This window comes from Xenopus laevis, chromosome 6S, assembly GCF_017654675.1.
Source record: "Xenopus laevis strain J_2021 chromosome 6S, Xenopus_laevis_v10.1, whole genome shotgun sequence".
NCBI lineage: Eukaryota > Metazoa > Chordata > Amphibia > Anura > Pipidae > Xenopus > Xenopus laevis.
Genome location: NC_054382.1, coordinates 63,508,603 through 63,529,010, shown reverse-complemented (window position 1 = coordinate 63,529,010; position 20,408 = coordinate 63,508,603). Strand labels below are relative to the sequence as shown.

Genomic DNA, 20,408 nt, shown 5'->3' with positions numbered 1-20,408 from the left:
CTGATTCCTCTGCTTTCTGTAGTGGGAAGGACATTACTACAACCACTGTATTGCAGAAGGATAATTACTGTAGCATCTCTCTCTAATTCTAGGAAACTTGGTTAAGCTTCTCCCTGAAACTAAAGCAAGCATGTGTTCTAGAAATAGTGAAGGGGCATGCCATTTTTAATCTCTCAGCTCTATATATACATTTTTTTGTTACAATATCATGTAATTGCACAAGGGAAATTACATGATTCCAATCCATTAGTCCTGTGACTAAAGTCAGTTTTGAATTCTATTCTACTTAGTGCACAATGTCTTAATTCTGCTAGATGATGGATTCCCCAAAAACCTCTTATACCACCAACAGTGTTGAAATAATTATGTTTTATGTAGGTCAGCATTTCCTAATAATATTGCTGTTAGAAGAACAAATTGTAATTGTGTATGTATAAAATCTGTGCAGCAGTTGTTACAGAGTATTTTGCCCAATTTTCAAATTCAACAATTAGACTGAATGTGCAAGAATGCAATAAATATGTCCTCTGTGCTCCTTAAGTACTACTATCTTGTCTTGTATCCACTAAATTGTGTATGTAAATGTATTATTATTATCATGTATTTTTAGAGCGCCAGAATTTTGTGCAGCGCTGAAATGCATGTAAAGAGGTGTAGTTTTGTTTCTTAATGCTAAACTGATAAATATGAAATGCACAGTACAGTAACATTATGAATCAGATCCTCTGTTCCTGGGATATATACTCCATATATACATTAATAAAATAAAACTTTTAGTTACTTGTAATATCTATTAAATCTAGCATCTGTCTGTTGCTATCCCCTCCACTGCTGTGCCTGACTTTGGAATGTATTTATCAAAGAGTGAAGTTAAAGATCACCACAGTCTGCTAGAGTGAAATTCCACCACTCTCCATTCATTTCTATGGGATTTTGAAAGGGGTATTTATCAAAGGATGAACTTTCAATTTCACCTATTGTTAAATACTCTTTTAAAAATCCCATAGAAATGAATGGAGAGTGGCGTAATATCACTCTAGTGAACTGTGGTGATCTCTAACTTCACTCTTTGATAAATATACCCCTTTGTGTACTAGTGTTCAGTGTTAAACAGACTTGCTAAGAAGGAGAATCACGGTAAAATGCAAGGCATTGTTATAATATAGTTATTTGTAAATACAATATCAATGCAAATTTGCAATGAATGTATATTGGAAAGCTGTTTAGAATTAAATTAGCTTTCATCATTTAAAGGACATTGGTACAAGGACAATGGAAATGCACTGGGGAAGATGTAAATTACTATCCCCAGTTAGTAAACGAATTACTTTGTTTCCCAGACAGGAGCTCTTCTCTAAAACAAACTCAAAACATAGGGATCTTTACAGAGTACTACATTGCCATTTTAGCAATTTTATTTACTGCGTTTGCCTAACAAATTAACACCTTCCACCGTATTAAATTAACTTTTACCTAATCTTAATTTTTTTTGCAGTAAAGGTATTTTGCACCACCCATTTACTACTCATAATTTATCAAGCATCCCTGATATAACAAGCAGCCAAACAGTGTGATGCTGTCAACACATTACTGTAGATTCAGTCATATGAAGAGATCTGTATATTATTGACTAGAGCTTTTTAAAGGAAAACTATACCCCCAAAATGAATACTTGAGCAACAGATAGTTTATATCAAATTGAATGACATATTAAAGAATCTTACCAAACTGGAATATATATTAACATAAATATTGCCCTTTTACATCTCTTGCCTTGAACCACCATTTCGTGACTCTATCTGTGCTGCCTCAGAGATCACCTGACCAGAAATACTACAACACTAACTGTAACAGGAAGAAGTGAGGAAGCAAAAGGCAGAACTCTGTCTGTTAATTGGCTCATGTGACCTTACATGTGGTTTGTATGTGTACACAGTGAATCGTACGATCTCAGGGGGCGGCCCTTATTTTTTAAAATGGCAATTTTCTATTTATGATTACCCAATGGCACATACTACTAAAAAAGTATATTATTATGATAATGGTTCATTTACATGAAGCAGGGTTTTACACATGAGCTGTTTTACTCAGTATCTTTTAATAGAGACCTACATTGTTTGGGGGGTATAGTTTTCCTTTAATGAAAATTATCCCAAAGGACAAAACTGAGCTGCCCTCGGTATATTTACTGAGTATATTTACTGATGTAGTTTTCCTTTACTGTACATCACTAGCAAAATACATTAGAAGAAGGGATTCCTCAAGATCAGTGACCTGTACCCTATCGTTCAAAGGGCTTCTTAGTATGGTTACATTTTTCCTTGAATCTAAAGCGAATAGCTATCAAACATTTGCTCACTGTTGAAGACAAGGGGTAGTGAAAAGGTCTGCCATACCATAAATACAAATCTGTGTTCTAATATGTTATATAAAAACCTAAGTAAAAACATGACCTAAGATTGCTTATGCACTACTAAATCATAGCAACCAATATTTACTTTCAATATTCTACCTGAACTAAACTTTAAAGATAAATACTGATTGACTAATATGGGTTACAGACTAAATAACTAATAAAAGATGGGGCTAGATCATGGCAGTTCCATTGTAATTTACTTAGTTTTGGAGTGCTCCCACAACCCCATTTGTATTTTTGTAACAGAATTTACACCAGAAGCAATTGAAAGGGTTCTTTACCATGTAGATGTTGACACTGTGAAATGTCCTGCCGGGAGACTGTTACGGCTGAATGGCATTTTAACTTCACAGACCTTATCTTTCACAAATACTACATCAAAAACAATGATTTAATACAATAATTGCTGGCATTTCTCTGATACTTCTGAGCAAGGTATCATTTAATTCAAGTTTATAGAATGTCAATTTTCGATAAACTGTAATGATATCAAAGTGAATGAAAAAAGTCATAGTTCTGTAAATGTAGACTATCCCTTTAAGCAGACACTACCTTTCTTACAAAACATTTGACAAATCAGATTGAAGTGACTGGTTTCTACTTGTTTATGCAGTTGCCACAGTTGCATTGATTACTTCCCGATGCTGTTACAATCTTTAAAGATCCGGCACCTTCCAAATAACAGGCCACGTATTAAATGACCTAACGTTATTATTGCAATTGTACATTCAATAGGGAAATACTTGTTTCTTGAGTCATTTTTAAAAAATACAATGCATTAATGTTAACTTAAGGTTTTTTTTAAATATACCACTGGTGTGTCTGGGAATAAAGGAGGATATGAAATATGACTCAGAAAGCAGATAAACAGTTTGCAAGGGAATGTGTGAGCATGAGTATCTTGGCACAATAATCCCAAGAGAGAATCATGTATCACTAGAAAGCCGTGGCATGATCTTAGAGAATAGTAATGTGCTTTTGGCACACACACACATCTGCTCTGCACAAGCATCTTAAAGCTTTTATTTCTATAGGAATTACTACGAACAATAGGTTAGAACATTAGCATGCACTCTACAATGCCTGTAATTGCTTTCATTTCTTCTTGGATTGCCTCTTCTTTACAGGCCCATCTATAATAAACAGATGCAGTAAATTATGTGTTTGTAAAATACAATCAAGGAAGTGACTTTGGGCTCATTCACAATAGTGTAATTTGTCATTTTATTGTAACACTAATTTAATTCAGTCCAATTAGTCACATGAATGATCACTAACGTGAGTGGGGCTGATCATTGGTGTAACAGAGTTGCGGCATGCTGCAGCTTCATTTACATCCTGAAATCAGTAAATCAGTAGTCAAGTAAGCCACTTAATGTGGCTATTATATCACATTATACCACAGTGTTTTGATTTTCTTATCATGTTTCAAAGGTGTATACTTTAAACAATACATATTTGGTCAGGCTCAAATAGGGCCCACTAATTGGTGCGGTAAGTACCCAAGCCTGGGCAGGTGCATTATGTTTGATTTAAAACTAAGGGGGGAATGTATGAAAGTGGCAAAGAGAAAAAACATTCACACTAATAAGAATAAAAATTCCACATCTTGCAACGTAATATTGTTCCTTAAACTGTTATTGCATTGTTATTGAATTTTAATTGTGCATTGCAAATTGCATGATCTTTTGGAGCAAACGTAATGACTTTTTCAGTAAGAAGTTTTATTACATTTACTGTGCAGTGGCGCAAACTATAAAGTTTGCAAGTGTTCTTCCACTGTGGTCCAAGTGGTCGCTAAACAGTTTCCGGGTTCACAAAAGTTATATTAAATTTGCGCAAAGCAAAATTTGTTCACGCAAAGGCATAACTTTTCGCATTGCAAATTGTTTTTCCATTACTGACTCTTATTACATTCCCCTGTAAGTGTGATCCTCAACTTGAAACTTTTTGGCATTTGTTACTATGTTAAATAATATTAGTATTAATATTAGTAATAATATTAGTTTATATCAGGTAAATAGTACATTAGCTATATACTCTGAGAATTATGGAAAGTATCTTCATAATGAATGCCTTGAGCATTTCTAGAACCAAAATATTTATGTTCACGTTTGAGTTTACATAGTAATGTGTAATGAAATGAAGGAGAATTAACCCCACTAAACAACATAGGGCCTCTGCCTCTTTCCCATAACAGTAATTTACAGCATTATGCAGCAGGTTAGGTGGCTGTTTTGGGGAGTGTGGCTTTAGAGGTTTGGTTAGCCAATCTCCTACAGTACAAAGCAGGATGTAAACATTTACTAAAAAATGAAGTGTATGTAGATTTTATTTATCAGAGAGAGGTGAAACACACTGGACATGATTCTTCTGACATCCTTTTCAATTTGCTTTCTGTACTATTCAGATGTAAATCGAATTCCTGCTTGCTACACGACCTTGCTTAAATATATTAATTTGTATTCAGGTTTTGCTTCAGGTTTTGTTTCAAATCAAGCTTATGGTTGTATAAAAATATTACTAAAATACTTCAATGCCAAATAAGGACTTGTGCTGATTTTTTCTTTTGTGATAAAAACTCACAGGCATGACAACTACCTATAAAACACTATTCTGTTTGGCTCTCATAGCTATTCACAGATTCTAAAAATGGTCTCCTAATTGCCTAATTCTATTAATCTGTTGTCTACTCCAGATATGCTTACTCAAGTCATTGCATCATCCCCTCTCATTACCTCTTTCAGGCTTCCCTACCATGACAAATATTCAAATGATTTAACCCACTAAGCTGGCACAACTGTTGATTCCCTTGCTGCTTCGCTAAAGTAACTTTCAGTTCTTACCAACATTCTCAAGATATCTTTAGTTTATCAAAGGTCAGTTACACAGTGGAACATATCAGAATTGTCTATATAACTGGGGGATATGTGAATATCCTGAAAACATTCAAGCAAAGGGCATGGAGTTGGAAAACACTTATTGCGATATAGGCTAACACAATATATAAGTAAATAGAATATTTTCCATTAATAATTCAGGCCATAAGTGTTTACAACCTAAATAAAGTAAATGATATGGTCAGAGTAGAAAACATTCCTTTGCTAAGCATTCCTTAAATTGGTGCTGGAAATAGGCTATAAAGGGTAATATTCATGAAATTGTTTGCTTGTATCTTGATTTAATAAAATATTTTAATCAATGATTAATTGCTACATAGCATGTTTGGATGTATTTATATATTTGTTGCATCGTTCTAATTCAATGATTCTCTTTGTTAACTTTTTCTTATTTTTTATTTATGAACATTCTCTGACTACTGCCTTGCTCATTCTAGAATTGTGACCATCAGTAATTAACCAATAAATGTGTCATATAAGCATTCCCTAAAATGTGAATCTTGTTCCCCCATTAGAAGGGATAACCATAATAAAAAAACATAGCCACGTCAAGCCCAGAACCTAATTGCCTGGGGTTGACATTTTTTCAAAAATGCACAATACAGTATAGTACAGATGCCAAAGAAAAGTTCAGTTGTTGCCTTCATTCACTATAAGTAATGTGCTGCTAAAAAAGAGAGAAGAAAAGATAACCCTCAAAAAGCTAGACTTTTGGGATAACATGGGTAGGATATTTATATTGTTAGTCTATAGCTCCCTGCGTAATTGCTTACCTGTTTATATGTTGGAGCGAATAAAGGCCTCATAATAACAAGCTCAGGTTTAGGTTAACCTGATGTGGAGTGAGAAGTTAAAAGAGGTGCAAAAGGGATTTTACAACCATATTAGTATATCATTCCGTATGAATATACATAGAATAAAGACAAGAAATAAAGGAATGTGCTCTTAACTAAAGGAGACTGGAACAATACCATATATGTCTACAATGCTGCTTATCAGTTACAGCAAGCTGGATTCCATATGATTGATTTATGCCAGAGGGGGATCAAGGGCAAAAATGTATCTGAAAAATCTGCCTGTGTGTGCTTGGAAGAGACAGTGTAGGGGGAGAGCTGTTAGTGATTTCAGGGACAGATGATAGTAAGTTTGCTGGCTAGTAATCTGCTTGATACTGCTCTGTATTGGAGGGACAGAAGTCTGCAGGGATTTGAGGGACATTTTAGCTTAGGTAGCTTTGCTGGCTAGTAATCTACTGTTCTCTTTAAACAACTGCCATACGTTGACCTTGTAGGCATTGTTTGCCCAGTTTTTTTGGACGCAGCCACTGAAGCACAGTTGCCATAAAAAATATGCCATATAAATGCTGAAAATAGTCATTTTTCGCCATACGTTGACCTTGTAGACATTGTTTGCCCAGTTTTTTTGGTTGCAGCCACTGAAGCACAGTTGCCAGAAAAAATATGCCATATAAATGCTGAAAATAGTCATTTTTTGCCATACGTTGACCTTGTAGGCATTGTTTGCCCAGTTTTTTTGGTCGCAGCCACTGAAGCACAGTTGCCAGAAAAAATATGCCATATAAATGCTGAAAATAGTCATTTTTTGCCATATACGTTGAGTCAACGTATGGCAAAAAATGACTATTTTCAGCATTTATATGGCATATTTTTTCTGGCCTCTGTGCTTCAGTGGCTGCGGCCAAAAAAACTGGGCAAACAATGCCTACAAGGTCAACGTGCCATATAAATGCTGAAAATAGTCATTTTTTTGGTCGCAGCCACTGAAGCACAGTTGCCAGAAAAATTATGCCATATAAATGCTGAAAATATGCATTTTTTTGGTTGCAGCCACTGAAGCACAGAGGCCAGAAAAATTATGCCATATAAATGCTGAAAATATAAATTTTTTTGGTTGCAGCCACTGAAGCACAGAGGCCAGAAAAAATATGCCATATAAATGCTGAAAATAGTAATTTTTTTGGTCGCAGCCACTGAAGCACAGTTGCCAGAAAAATTATGCCATATAAATGCTGAAAATATGCATTTTTTTGGTTGCAGCCACTGAAGCACAGAGGCCAGAAAAATTATGCCATATAAATGCTGAAAATATAAATTTTTTTGGTTGCAGCCACTGAAGCACAGAGGCCAGAAAAATTATGCCATATAAATGCTGAAAATATGCATTTTTTTGGTTGCAGCCACTGAAGCACAGAGGCCAGAAAAATTATGCCATATAAATGCAGAAAATATGCATTTTTTTGGACGCAGCCACTGAAGCACAGTTGCCAGAAAAAATATGCCATATAAATGCTGAAAATAGTAATTTTTTGCCATACGTTGACCTTGTAGACATTGTTTGCCCAGTTTTTTTGGTTGCAGCCACTGAAGCACAGAGGCCAGAAAAAATTAAACCAGTAGGGTTTGCACCCTAGTTTGTAACGGTGGCGGAGGGAGGAGGAGGACGCTAAAGGACAGCTGTGTGTGGAGTCATGAGGCTTGAAGAGAAGGACAGCTGCATAGAAGTCAGAACAAGTCTTCCGGCGTGCAGTAACCCTCCGAGATCCACCCCTCATTCATTTTAATAAAGGTCAGGTAATCGACACTTTTGTGACCTAGGCGAGTTCTCTTCTCAGTTACAATCCCTCCTGCTGCACTGAAGGTCCTTTCTGAGAGCACACTTGAGGCTGGGCAAGACAAGAGGTTCATGGCAAATTGTGACAGCTCTGGCCACAGATCAAGCCTGCGCACCCAGTAGTCCAGGGGTTCATCGCTCCTCAGAGTGTCGATATCTGCAGTTAATGCCAGGTAGTCCGCTACCTGCCGGTCGAGGCGTTCTTTGAGGGTGGATCCAGAAGGGTTGTGGCGCTGCCTTGGACAGAAAAACATTTGCATGTCTGACGTTACAGACTGGCCAAAGGGCTTTGTCCTTGCAGGTGTGCTCGTGGCAGGATTACTGGCACCTCTGCCCCTGGAATGTTGATGAGTTCCTGAAGTGACATCACCCTTAAAAGCATTGTACAACATGTTTTGCAGGCTGGTTTGTAAATGCCGCATCTTTTCGGACTTGTGGTATGTTGGTAACATTTCTGACACTTTATGCTTGTACCGAGGGTCTAGTAGCGTTGCGACCCAGTACAGGTCCTTCTCCTTAAGCCTCTTGATACGGGGGTCCTTCAACAGGCATGACAGCATGAAAGACCCCATTCTCACAAGGTTGGATGCAGAGCTATCCATCTCCGCTTCCTCATTATCAAGGACTGCATCATCCACGGTCTCCTCCCCCCAGCCACGTACAAGACCAGGGGTCCCCAAAAGGTCACCACTAGCCCCCTGGGAAGCCTGCTCCTGTTGGTCCTCCTCCTCCTCCTCCTCCACAAAGCCACCTTCCTCCTCTGACTCCACTTCTGGCACCTCTCCCTGCGTTGCAGCAGGTGCCTGGGTTCGTTCTGGTGATTCCGACCAGAAATCGTGCGCTTCCAGCTCCTCGTCACGCTGGTCTACAGCCTCATCTGTCACTCGTCGCACGGCACGCTCCAGGAATAAAGCGAAGGGTATTAGGTCGCTGATGGTGCCTTCGGTGCGACTGACCATATTTGTCACCTCTTCAAAAGGTCGCATGAGCCTGCAGGCATCGCGCATAAGCACCCAGTAACGGGGGAAAAAAATCCCCAGCTGTGCAGATCCAGTCCTACCACCCAGTTCAAAAAGGTACTCGTTGACGGCCCTTTGTTGTTGCAGCAGACGTTCCAACATAAGGAGCGTTGAATTCCAGCGAGTCTGGCTGTCAGAAATCAAACGCCTGACTGGCATGTTGTAGCGCTGCTGAATGTCAGCAAGGCGTGCCATGGCTGTGTAGGAACGTCTGAAATGGGCCGACACCTTTCTGGACTGGGTGAGAACGTCCTGGAATCCTGGGTACTTGGAGACAAAACGTTGGACTATTAAATTTAACACATGTGCCATGCAGGGCACATGTGTTAAATTGCCTAGTCTCAACGCTGCCAACAGATTGCTTCCATTGTCACACACCACTTTTCCGATCTGCAGTTGGTGTGGGGTCAGCCACCGATCGGCCTGTGACTGCAGAGATGACAGGAGTACAGATCCGGTATGGTTTTTGCTTTCCAGGCACGTCATCCCCAAGACAGCGTGACAACGGCGTACCTGGCACGTCGAATAGCCTAGGGGGAGCTGGGGGTGCACAGGTGTGGAGGAGGAGAAGGAGGACCCAGCAGCAGAGTAAGAAGAAGAAGAAGACGAGGTAGAGAGCGATGGAGGAGTAGAGGTGGTGGCAGAACCGCGTGCAATCCGTGGCGGTGACACCAACTCCACTGTTGTTGTTGAGCTACCCATTCCCTGCTTCCCAGCCATTACCAAGTTCACCCAGTGGGCAGTGTAGGTGACATACCTGCCCTGACCATGCTTGGAGGACCATGCGTCAGTAGTCATATGGACCTTTGGCCCAACACTAAGTGACAGAGATGCGGTAACTTGGCTCTGCACATGTTGGTACAGGTGTGGTATTCCCTTTTTAGCAAAAAAATTGCGGCTGGGTACCTTCCACTGCGGTGTCCCAATTGCTACAAATTTGCGGAAGGCCTCAGAGTCCACCAGCTGGTATGGTAAAAGCTGGCGGGCTAAGAGTGCAGACAAGCCAGCTGTCAGACGCCGGGCAAGGGGGTGACAGTCAGACATTGGCTTCTTACGCTCAAACATGGCCTTCACAGAAACTTGGCTGGTGGCAGATGACTGGGAATGGGAACAGGTGGTCAAGGTGGAAGGCGGAGTGGAGGGTGGTTCAGACGGGTCAAGGAGAGCAGAGGTAGAGCAGTAAGATGCTGGACCAGAAGGAGTGTGGCTTTTAGTTTGCCTGTTGCCTTTGAGGTGTTGCTCCCAAAGTGCTTTGTGCTTGCCGCTCATGTGCCTTCGCATAGAAGTTGTACCTATGTGGCTGTTGGGCTTACCAAGGCTCAGTTTCTGACTGCACTCATTGCAAATTACAATGCTTTTGTCAGAGGCACACACATTAAAAAAATCCCACACTGCTGACTTTTTGGAAGTGTGCGATCTGGCGGTAACAGTAGAAGTTGGCGGCATTGGCGGCAATGGCGGGTGCGTTGGCCGGCTGAACACAGGTGCCGATACATGTTGTTGCCCTACTGATCCCTGCGGGCTGTCCTCCCTGCTTCTTCTAAGTCTTATTCTCCTACTGCCTCTCTGACTCTCCGTCTCTCCATCTGAACTACCCTCCTCTTGCTCTCTTCTACTAGGCACCCACAAAACATCAATCTCCTCATCATCATTCTCCTCAGATGCATCAATTTCTTCTGACACATCACAGAAGGAAGCAGCAGCGGGGACCTCCTCCTCATCACTCATTATGTCCATCTCTATCGTGTTCTCTGCCAGAATTAAATCTGGTGTAAGGTCCTCATCTCCTTCATCTTCTTCTGGCAATAATGGTTGCGCATTACTCAGTTCAAGAAACTCATGGGAAAATAACTCCTCTGACCCCAGTGAAGAAGGGGCACCGGTGGTGGAGGAAGTGTTACGTGGGGTGGCCATAGCAGTGGAGGATGAGGAGGATGTTGTGGTAAAGTTAGAAACGGTAGAGGATGGGGTGTGCTGTGTAAGCCAGTCAACTACCTCTTCAGCATTTTGGGAGTTCAGGGTCATTGGCTTTTTAAAACTGGGCAATTTGCTAGGGCCACAGGATTGCATAGCAGCACGGCCCCTAGCACGGCCTCTGCGTGGCGGCCTGCCTTTGCCTGGCATTATTTTTAAAAAAACAACAACAACAACAAAAACTCAGTTGGTTTTTCTGGAAACGATAATACACACAGCTAGATGGCGGGTTGAAGAAAACAGTGTGCAAATAATGCCTACAAGGTCAACGTATACACTACTACAGCGGTGGATACGGATTACGTAAAATATATGAATGCTGCTTGAAAAAAAGTAACTCAAGTGGTTTTTCTAGAGACGATAATATTATCAATATTTAGACAAAATGTGAACAAGCTCACACAGCTAGATGGCGGGTTGAAGAAAACAGTGTGCAAATAATGCCTACAAGGTCAACGTATACACTACTACAGCGGTGGATACGGATTACGTAAAATATATTATGGCTGCTTGAAAAAAGTCACTCCGGTGTTTTTTCTGGAGACGGTAATATTATGGATATTTAGACAGAATGTGAACAAGGTCACACAGCTAGATGGCGGGTTGAAGAAAACAGTGTGCAAATAATGCCTACAAGGTCAACGTATACACTACTACAGCGGTGGATACGGATTACGTAAAATATATTATGGCTGCTTGAAAAAAGTCACTCCGGTGTTTTTTCTGGAGACGGTAATATTATGGATATTTAGACAGAATGTGAACAAGGTCACACAGCTAGATGGCGGGTTGAAGAAAACACTGTGCAAATAATGCCTACAAGGTCAACGTATACACTACTACAGCGGTGGATACGGATTACGTAAAATATATGAATGCTGCTTGAAAAAAAGTAACTCAAGTGGTTTTTCTAGAGACGATAATATTATCAATATTTAGACAAAATGTGAACAAGCTCACACAGCTAGATGGCGGGTTGAAGAAAACAGTGTGCAAATAATGCCTACAAGGTCAACGTATACACTACTACAGCGGTGGATACGGATTACGTAAAATATATTATGGCTGCTTGAAAAAAGTCACTCCGGTGTTTTTTCTGGAGACGGTAATATTATGGATATTTAGACAGAATGTGAACAAGGTCACACAGCTAGATGGCGGGTTGAAGAAAACACTGTGCAAATAATGCCTACAAGGTCAACGTATACACTACTACAGCGGTGGATACGGATTACGTAAAATATATGAATGCTGCTTGAAAAAAAGTAACTCAAGTGGTTTTTCTAGAGACGATAATATTATCAATATTTAGACAAAATGTGAACAAGCTCACACAGCTAGATGGCGGGTTGAAGAAAACAGTGTGCAAATAATGCCTACAAGGTCAACGTATACACTACTACAGCGGTGGATACGGATTACGTAAAATATATTATGGCTGCTTGAAAAAAGTCACTCCGGTGTTTTTTCTGGAGACGGTAATATTATGGATATTTAGACAGAATGTGAACAAGGTCACACAGCTAGATGGCGGGTTGAAGAAAACACTGTGCAAATAATGCCTACAAGGTCAACGTATACACTACTACAGCGGTGGATACGGATTACGTAAAATATATGAATGCTGCTTGAAAAAAGTAACTCAAGTGGTTTTTCTAGAGACGATAATATTATCAATATTTAGACAAAATGTGAACAAGCTCACACAGCTAGATGGCGGGTTGAAGAAAACAGTGTGCAAATAATGCCTACAAGGTCAACGTATACACTACTACAGCGGTGGATACGGATTACGTAAAATATATTATGGCTGCTTGAAAAAAGTCACTCCGGTGTTTTTTCTGGAGACGGTAATATTATGGATATTTAGACAGAATGTGAACAAGGTCACACAGCTAGATGGCGGGTTGAAGAAAACAGTGTGCAAATAATGCCTACAGGGCAAATAATGCCTAAAAGGTCAACTTATACACTACTACAGCGGTAGTAAAATAAAAAAAGTAAAATAAAAAAAAATGAATATTAAAAAAAAAAAATTAAAGTTGGTGCTGCTGAACTACTAGGAGCAGCAGATTAGCACACCAGTCCCACTCCCCAACACTGCTAGACTAATAGCACTGGGCTCTTATAGTAGTAGTAGTAGTTGTAGTAAAACAACAAAAAAATAAATAAAAGCAGTCCTTACAAGGACTACTGTTATTGCAGCAGTCAGCAGATGAGATCAGAAGCAGGACAGCTGCCCACTGCAGCTACATACAGAGCACTGCAGTAGAAGGTAGATTACTAGCCAGCAAAGCTACCTAAGCTAAAATGTCCCTCAAACCCCTGCAGACTTCTGTCCCTCCAATAACAGAGCAGTATCAAAACGATTACTAGCCAGCAAACTTTCAACTGTCCCTGAAATCACTAACAGGCAGCAGCTCTCTCCCTACACTATCTCTTCAGCACACACAGGCAGAGTGAAAAAACGCTGCAGGGCTTCGGTTTTTATAGGGAAGGGGAGTGGTCCAGGGGAGAGCTTCCTGATTGGCTGCCATGTACCTGCTGGTCTGGGGTGAGAGGGCAAAAAAAAGCGCCAACAATGGCGAACCCAAAATGGCGAACGTCGCGCGACGTTCGCGAACTTCCGGCGAGCGCGAACACCCGATGTTCGCGCGAACAAGTTCGCCGGCGAACAGTTCGCGACATCTCTACTTTTTATACTCTTCAGCTTACAAAAGCAAAAAACATTAGTTAAAGCAACAGTAACACCAAAAACTGAAAGTGTCTTAAAAGAAAGACAATATAATGTAATGTTGCCCTGCATTGGTAAAACTGGTGTGTTTGCTTCAGAAACTCTACTATAGTTTATATAAACAAGCTTCTATGTAGCCATGGAGGCATCCATTCAAGCACAGGATACACAATGGATAACAGATAAGTTCTGAAGAATCTCATTGTATACTACAGAGCTTATCTATTATCTGCTGTGTATCCTCTGCCTTTTCTCCTTTTTCAGCTTTGAATGGCTACCCCCCATGGCTATACTACAACTATTATTTCTGAAGCAAACACATCATTTTTTACAGTGCAGCAAAACAGTACATTATAATTTCATTACTTTAAAATACTTTCATTTTTTGGTGTTACTGTGTTACTTATGATGTAAGTCAATTTACAGAGTTCTAATTGCTTTTTCACCACGTTTTTAACTGGCAAGAGTTGGCAAGGTAGGTCCCATCCAAGTCATCGCTGCTAGCTGGCATAAAATTACAAAAAAACCATTAAGACATATCATTGTTTATTAGGCAAGAGATCATGTATTGTGTACCATAAACAAACTTTTACACTCATAACATTTATTGATGTCAGACCACCTACAAGGGATATAAGAACCTCTTGCCATATCTCTACACAAGGGACATTCCCAAATTATGTGTATATTAGTGAAACTCTGGAACTACTACTACTGTATGTCTAAGTTGGGAGTAATTTCAAGGTTTATTTGCATCAATACATGCACTTGCCTATAGTTCATTAGAACATTCTGGATGGGCACATTGGTGCTGCTGCAGGTTGTTAGGGGCAATTCTGGACTCAAGTACCTTTATTAATGGTGTCAGCTCCTGCTTGGTTTTGCATTCATTTTAGTGATTTGCATTGATTTACAAGCTCTTTAGGTACTGAAACTATTCATTGCAACTTAAAGGGGTTTATTTATTAAAACTCTATTTTTTTATTTAAAAAAGAGGTTTGTTATCCTCTGGAGCTGCTAAACGTCTGAGTCCCAAAATAATAAAACCTGTTGAATTTTTGTTAAAGTCAATGGCAGCCAATTTTGGGAGTTTTTGGGTGTTTGGCGCTGGTTTTCACTCAAAAACTTGATAAATTCAAGTTTTTCGAGTGCCAATTTGATAAAGTGCTCATAAATGTCATAAAACTCCACTGCTAAAAAGCCATCAGGATTCTGAAGTTTGAATTTCAATAAGCTTGACCATGCATTAAATATAATGCCCCTTGCAACCTATATGAGCAAAGAACTTCATCTGTTTGCCCAGCTACTTTATGAACTGATATCTTTATTATTTGGATTGGTAAAATTGCAGTAAGGATGCAATGTACTTATTAATATAAGTATCAAACCTAAAGGTCAAAGAGAGATAAACAGAAAGCAGGTGTCATTCATAGGAGCCTGATGCAGGAAGTGAAGAAACAAGCAACATAAATGTTACAGTAACTCTATAAGATAACAGATACAGTGTTGGGATTACAAAGGTTTTAGTTCTTAAGTAGAGATAAGAAAGGGTCAAAATGTCATTCACGACTCTCTAAACAGTTACTGTACAATATTTTGCATATAACTATATATTATATATTTCTTATATTACTGCCGAGAAATATTTTATTTGTAGGTTCCGTGCAAACAGATTTTACCTTTAAATGGACATATACTTTAAATAGCTCATTTATCACAGTGCTGGCAAGGTATGCATAGTGCAGAAATTGGTACATAGTGGCATTTTTTGCCCTTAATGTACCTTTCTCCCACGATATTTCTCCATTATTTTGCCACCTTAGATGAGGAACATGACTTTACTGCAGACAAAAGGGCCCTCTGTCGCCAGTTGTGAATCTGTTATGAAGTCTGTGGTTATATAAAAAAAGGCACCCATAGTAACCAATCAGCAGGTAGAATTTACTGTCCACCTGTTTATAAGCAAACAGCTTATTGGTTGCTATGGGTTACTGCTTCTGGGCAAGTTTAGCACCTTTTATTACATGTGGGGGTTTGATTCCTGAGTACAGATAGCTTCAATTATGCAGACAACAGAGGCGGCAGTCTTGGAGAGGGATGTGGCACTTGGCATACTGTAAATGAGCATCTGAAGGTACAGTATACTACTGTATTTGCTATAAACCCTTTCTGCCAAATGCCTTTTGCCCTTCCACATATGAACTGAACTACAAAATATATGGCTGTTTGGATCACGTAAATGATGATGAAAATTAACCATATGTGGGCTGCCTAAGCAACAAGCAGACCGGCTTCTGCCTGAAGATTGTACCTTTGTATCCTCAAATGGTACAGACCTCCTTTTGTGTTCATTTTACTGCATCAGTTTGAAAAGGCACAAAAATTGTATTCTGCAAAGATGTTTTACATTGCACATGCATAGTTGGTGTATGCTGGTGATGCTGCTAGTTATAATAGCAGATGGATATTTACTGTTATATCTACGTATTTGCATAATCTTCCACACACACATTTGTACAAACATGTTACCACGTTTTCAAGCTCATTTCCATATACTACTTTGAATGAACTGATATTATAAAACCAGAGAAACCTACGTGAACCATATAAGGATGCCTTTGGATTTTCTAATTAAAGACCTAATTTTATTGTTTTGACTTTATACATCCCAACCATTTATCTTTTTTTGACTCCCCCCAAATATGTTCTTGCATTAACATTTCAGAGAGGTTAACATTAAGCTAAGTGATACTTTGAAGAGGAACCTTAGTTTATCAGTCATTTTGCTAATGATAACAATTATGAAAAGTATCTCCGTTGGAGCTCAGATGTTTAACATGATCTCCAAGTGAAATTGAGATTGGTATAATATGCACCAGAGATTGTAACAGAGCACCAGGATCAGAGCCAAAATGTAATAGATAATTGCTGGAGATGGAAAGACTCTGGGCACTGCCAACATTTAAACGGTGTGTGAGCGTGTGGGGTTTAAATTCATAAACAAACACCTGGACAACCGGTTTCAATGACAGGTTGATTTGGATGTTACTTTCCTAGGAATTGAAATGTATCTGTTTTTTTGCTTCAGAATCTAAAATGCTTCTAAGCCATGTTAATCTTAGGTACCCTAAGGAATTCATCACTATTGTGACTATCCAGTGTCTTCTGAGGCCATCTACATGAAAAAATAAATTCTCTACTTTTATAAATATGATTTTAATGTAATACAATAAAATGACTTTACCGCACTGGTAAATCCTAGGCACTTATTTTAAAGGTGTATTGTGATACAAATGGATCACAGCAATTATTTATATCTTGGCTGGATTTTGTGTGTTATATATCATTATTATAGAGAGAAAATGCTATGGATGTGGATACCACAAAATATATACTATCTCTTTACACACACACACATCCAATAAACATACACACTTGAAATAAATCCAAGATTCAGATAAAAACACAGATGGCATTATGACAGAACAATAAGATCTGAACAGTCACAGCAATTATTTATATCTTGGCTGGATTTTGTGTGTTATATATCATTATTATAGAGAGAAAATGCTATGGATGTGGATACCACAAAATATATACTATCTCTTTACACACACACACATCCAATAAACATACACACTTGAAATAAATCCAAGATTCAGATAAAAACAACCTATTGCCATTATGATTAAGCCTGCTTACAGATGACTATGAACATTAAAAATGGACATGTGTGTTAAATCAAATCAAAAGGATAAGAAATACATTTTATACTTGTCTCCTGTGCTGTTTCAATTCTTCCTCTCAAGTTCTGAATGTAACTAAGCTGCTAAGTAATACATGTAATATTTTGGCTGCATGACCAGTGCTTTAGGAGCCCAATTATTATATTCCACCGCCTTGTAAAATCTGCTGCTATTTATACCACTTCTGAATAAAGAGGGGGGTGGGCCATTCAACTAATAAGAGCAAATTAGCATCTGCTTTCCCTTTCACAGAATGTTCTGAACTTTCACAGCTAAGGCTTTTAGGACAAGCATAAACTCATTAATGATGAATATATAATTTTCATTATGATAAGAACGAGAGACATCCATTTTCACATTTGGTGTACCGTAGTGTTACTAGGGATGTATCACCAGCAGCAGCACACGGCACATAATAGGTGTCTCTCCTAAAAGGCAAATGATTAGTGTTCTGTGACTGAGCCAATTAACCCTAAAGCAATCACTGCATTTGATAAGGTTTCAAGGGCAGATGTTTATATTCACAGATGGCATTATGACAGAACAATAAGATCTGAACAGTCACAGCAATTAGACCATGTTTTTCCCCCTTTATGACAAGGAATTGTATTGAACAAGCAAATGGTCTTACTGGGTAACGTCATGCTATCCACATAACCCATAAATACTCATATTACTCATATACCTATTTGCCGTTTCTACCCCAGATACTGCAAATTAGTTTTATATATATATATATATATATATATATATATATATATATATATATATATATATATATATATATATATATATATATATATATATATATATATATATATATATATGATAAAAAGCCAACCCCTTCCAACTATTGTCTGTTGTTGACCTACAGCCCCGAACTGCCCAGCTAGGCAATAGTGAGAGCTGCAATTTACTTACTGCTGAAAGGCATCAGGTAGGGCATTCCTACTATACATGCTAAAAGAAAGTTGTCTGTTGCTGGTTTCATGCTTACCTGTCCCTTGACAAGGCTTGCAGCAAATTGTCTCATCACTGCTTCCACCGTGTAGGCACTGGACCATCCTCTGGGGGTGAGCAGCTCCATGCAGATTGCCCCACCATCCAGCACATAGCCATTCTCAAGCCTGGGACTAAGCACCCGCATAAAGGGAGGCGAGAAGGGGAAGTTGTCTGGGAATGTCAGGTTGAGCAAGATGTACTCTGTGTTGGTCTCCTTCATGTCCTGCCAGAGGGTGGAGTCCTTGTCCACCTGGTGCAGTTTGACATTCCAATCGAACAGGCTGTCATCCACCAGCTCCACAGAGATAAAGTGATCACTCAGCTTGCGGATGTCTTGCAGCTCTTTCATCAGTCTTCTGCTCCTCACCTGAGTACAATGCTGCCGATTTGGAGGCACCAGGGGTTGCAAGGAAGAGCCCCCACTTTGCTTCCCACCTACTCCTCCATTTCCTGCAACACCTCCTTGCTGTTTGGACTCATTGGTGATGGTTGGGGTACTGGTCTCTCTAGCACTATTCTTTTCCTTACCCCCTGCAGTACAGTGCTTGTCCTTGTGGCCCTGCTCAGCCCTTTTGCCCTTGATCTCAGGCTGGCCAAGGATGCCATCAGTAGTTGTGGTGTTATTGCTGCAGCAGCCGCTACTACCTCCCCCACTGCTCCCACCACCTCCTCCTGCTGAGCCTCCTTGCTGCTGCTGTTGCTTGTTGCTGTTGTGCTTTCCTTTGCTACCCTTCAGCGACCCTTGCTGGCTGCGATGATGATGATGATGCTTAGGGTCTTCCGTGTCCCTATCATGAAGCCGAATCAGTCCTATTTTCCGCAGCAGAGTAGCCATTTTATAGGGTCTTTTGATACCAACGTGCCTCCTTTCTCAGTGTCGCAGGGCAATGAAGAAGGGGAGATCAATGCACAGCAGGCTAACAGTGCTGTATGTGAGCCTGGCCAATGCGCTTTACTCAACTTAGATAGCACCTGGCATTGCAGTACCAGTCAGATAATCCATAACAATTTCCCTGTTTATACACGGCATAAATCAAATTGTAGCCTGGAACTGGGCAGCTCAGGAATACTGGAGAAAGTGTGACAGCAAGGTTGCCTTTCTTGGCTGCTTCTCAGTGGATTAATCTCCATTCAGCCTCCTACAAACCTGACTCCCTTTTCTTTTTTGTGATCATCAGTAGTGGCATCTTTACCGGTTCCCTCTATCAAACACACAGTATGGCAGCACGGCTCTTCCTCTCTCTCCTCCTTTTCTGCAGTGCCCTGGTCTCTCTTTTTTTCCACTCTTCTCTGTTTTCACCTCCTCCTGGTGCAATGAAATAGTACTGATCGCCTGCCAGCCCTATCCCTTCTGTCTCTTATCTGCAGACCTCACAAAAGAGGGGGGAGGGCTGCTGTACAGGGAGGGGAGGAGGGAAGGAACACTGCAGCTCACATGGAAGCAGCAGGCAAAGCAGACACACGACTGGCTACATTAGAATTAAAAAGGTCCTATGATTAATCCACTGGCAACTCCCAGTATTCAAAAGAGTCCAGTCTGGCCCTCCCCTTTCTCCAATCATCCCCCCATTCATTACCTGTGCTGCATCTCAAATAACTCGGTCTGCAGCTATTCTGCATTATCTGACCCACAAAGACATACAGTTACTGCCTTCTTTATCTCTAGCTACCCAAGGCTTGAATCTTTACTGGCTTGCAGATTTACATACCTTTCAACATGTAGAACATCTGATGGAACATAACTTGTACCCTTACTATACTAAAGGGTTAATGTTATTTTAAGAAAATTAAGTGAGCTATTTCTGCTGCCTTTAGTCACCATTCAGAGAAGGATGCCCTTGAACAGTAAGGAGAGACATCTCTGGAATTACTAATTTTCTTCCATATAAATATAGAGAGAGAGAGAGAGAGAGAGAGAGAGAGAGAGAGAGAGAGAGCGCAGCAAGGTGTAAAATTCATAAATAAGATATTATCTATCTATTTATT

At 39.8% G+C, this 20,408-nt stretch overlaps 1 protein-coding gene across 1 annotated transcript in view; it reads right to left on the bottom strand.

Annotated features, from left to right (window-relative positions):
* The window catches only part of ube2ql1.S (ubiquitin conjugating enzyme E2Q family-like 1 S homeolog), a 28,454-nt gene extending 8,572 nt beyond the window's left edge, over window positions 1-19,882 (bottom strand). Inside the window, exon 1 of the mRNA XM_018269400.2 lies at window positions 18,418-19,882. Coding sequence (XP_018124889.1) covers window positions 18,418-19,257 — 840 coding nt within the window. The 5' untranslated portion in view covers window positions 19,258-19,882. The remainder of the gene's footprint in view (window positions 1-18,417) is intronic.
* Between the last annotated feature and the right edge of the window lie 526 nt (window positions 19,883-20,408).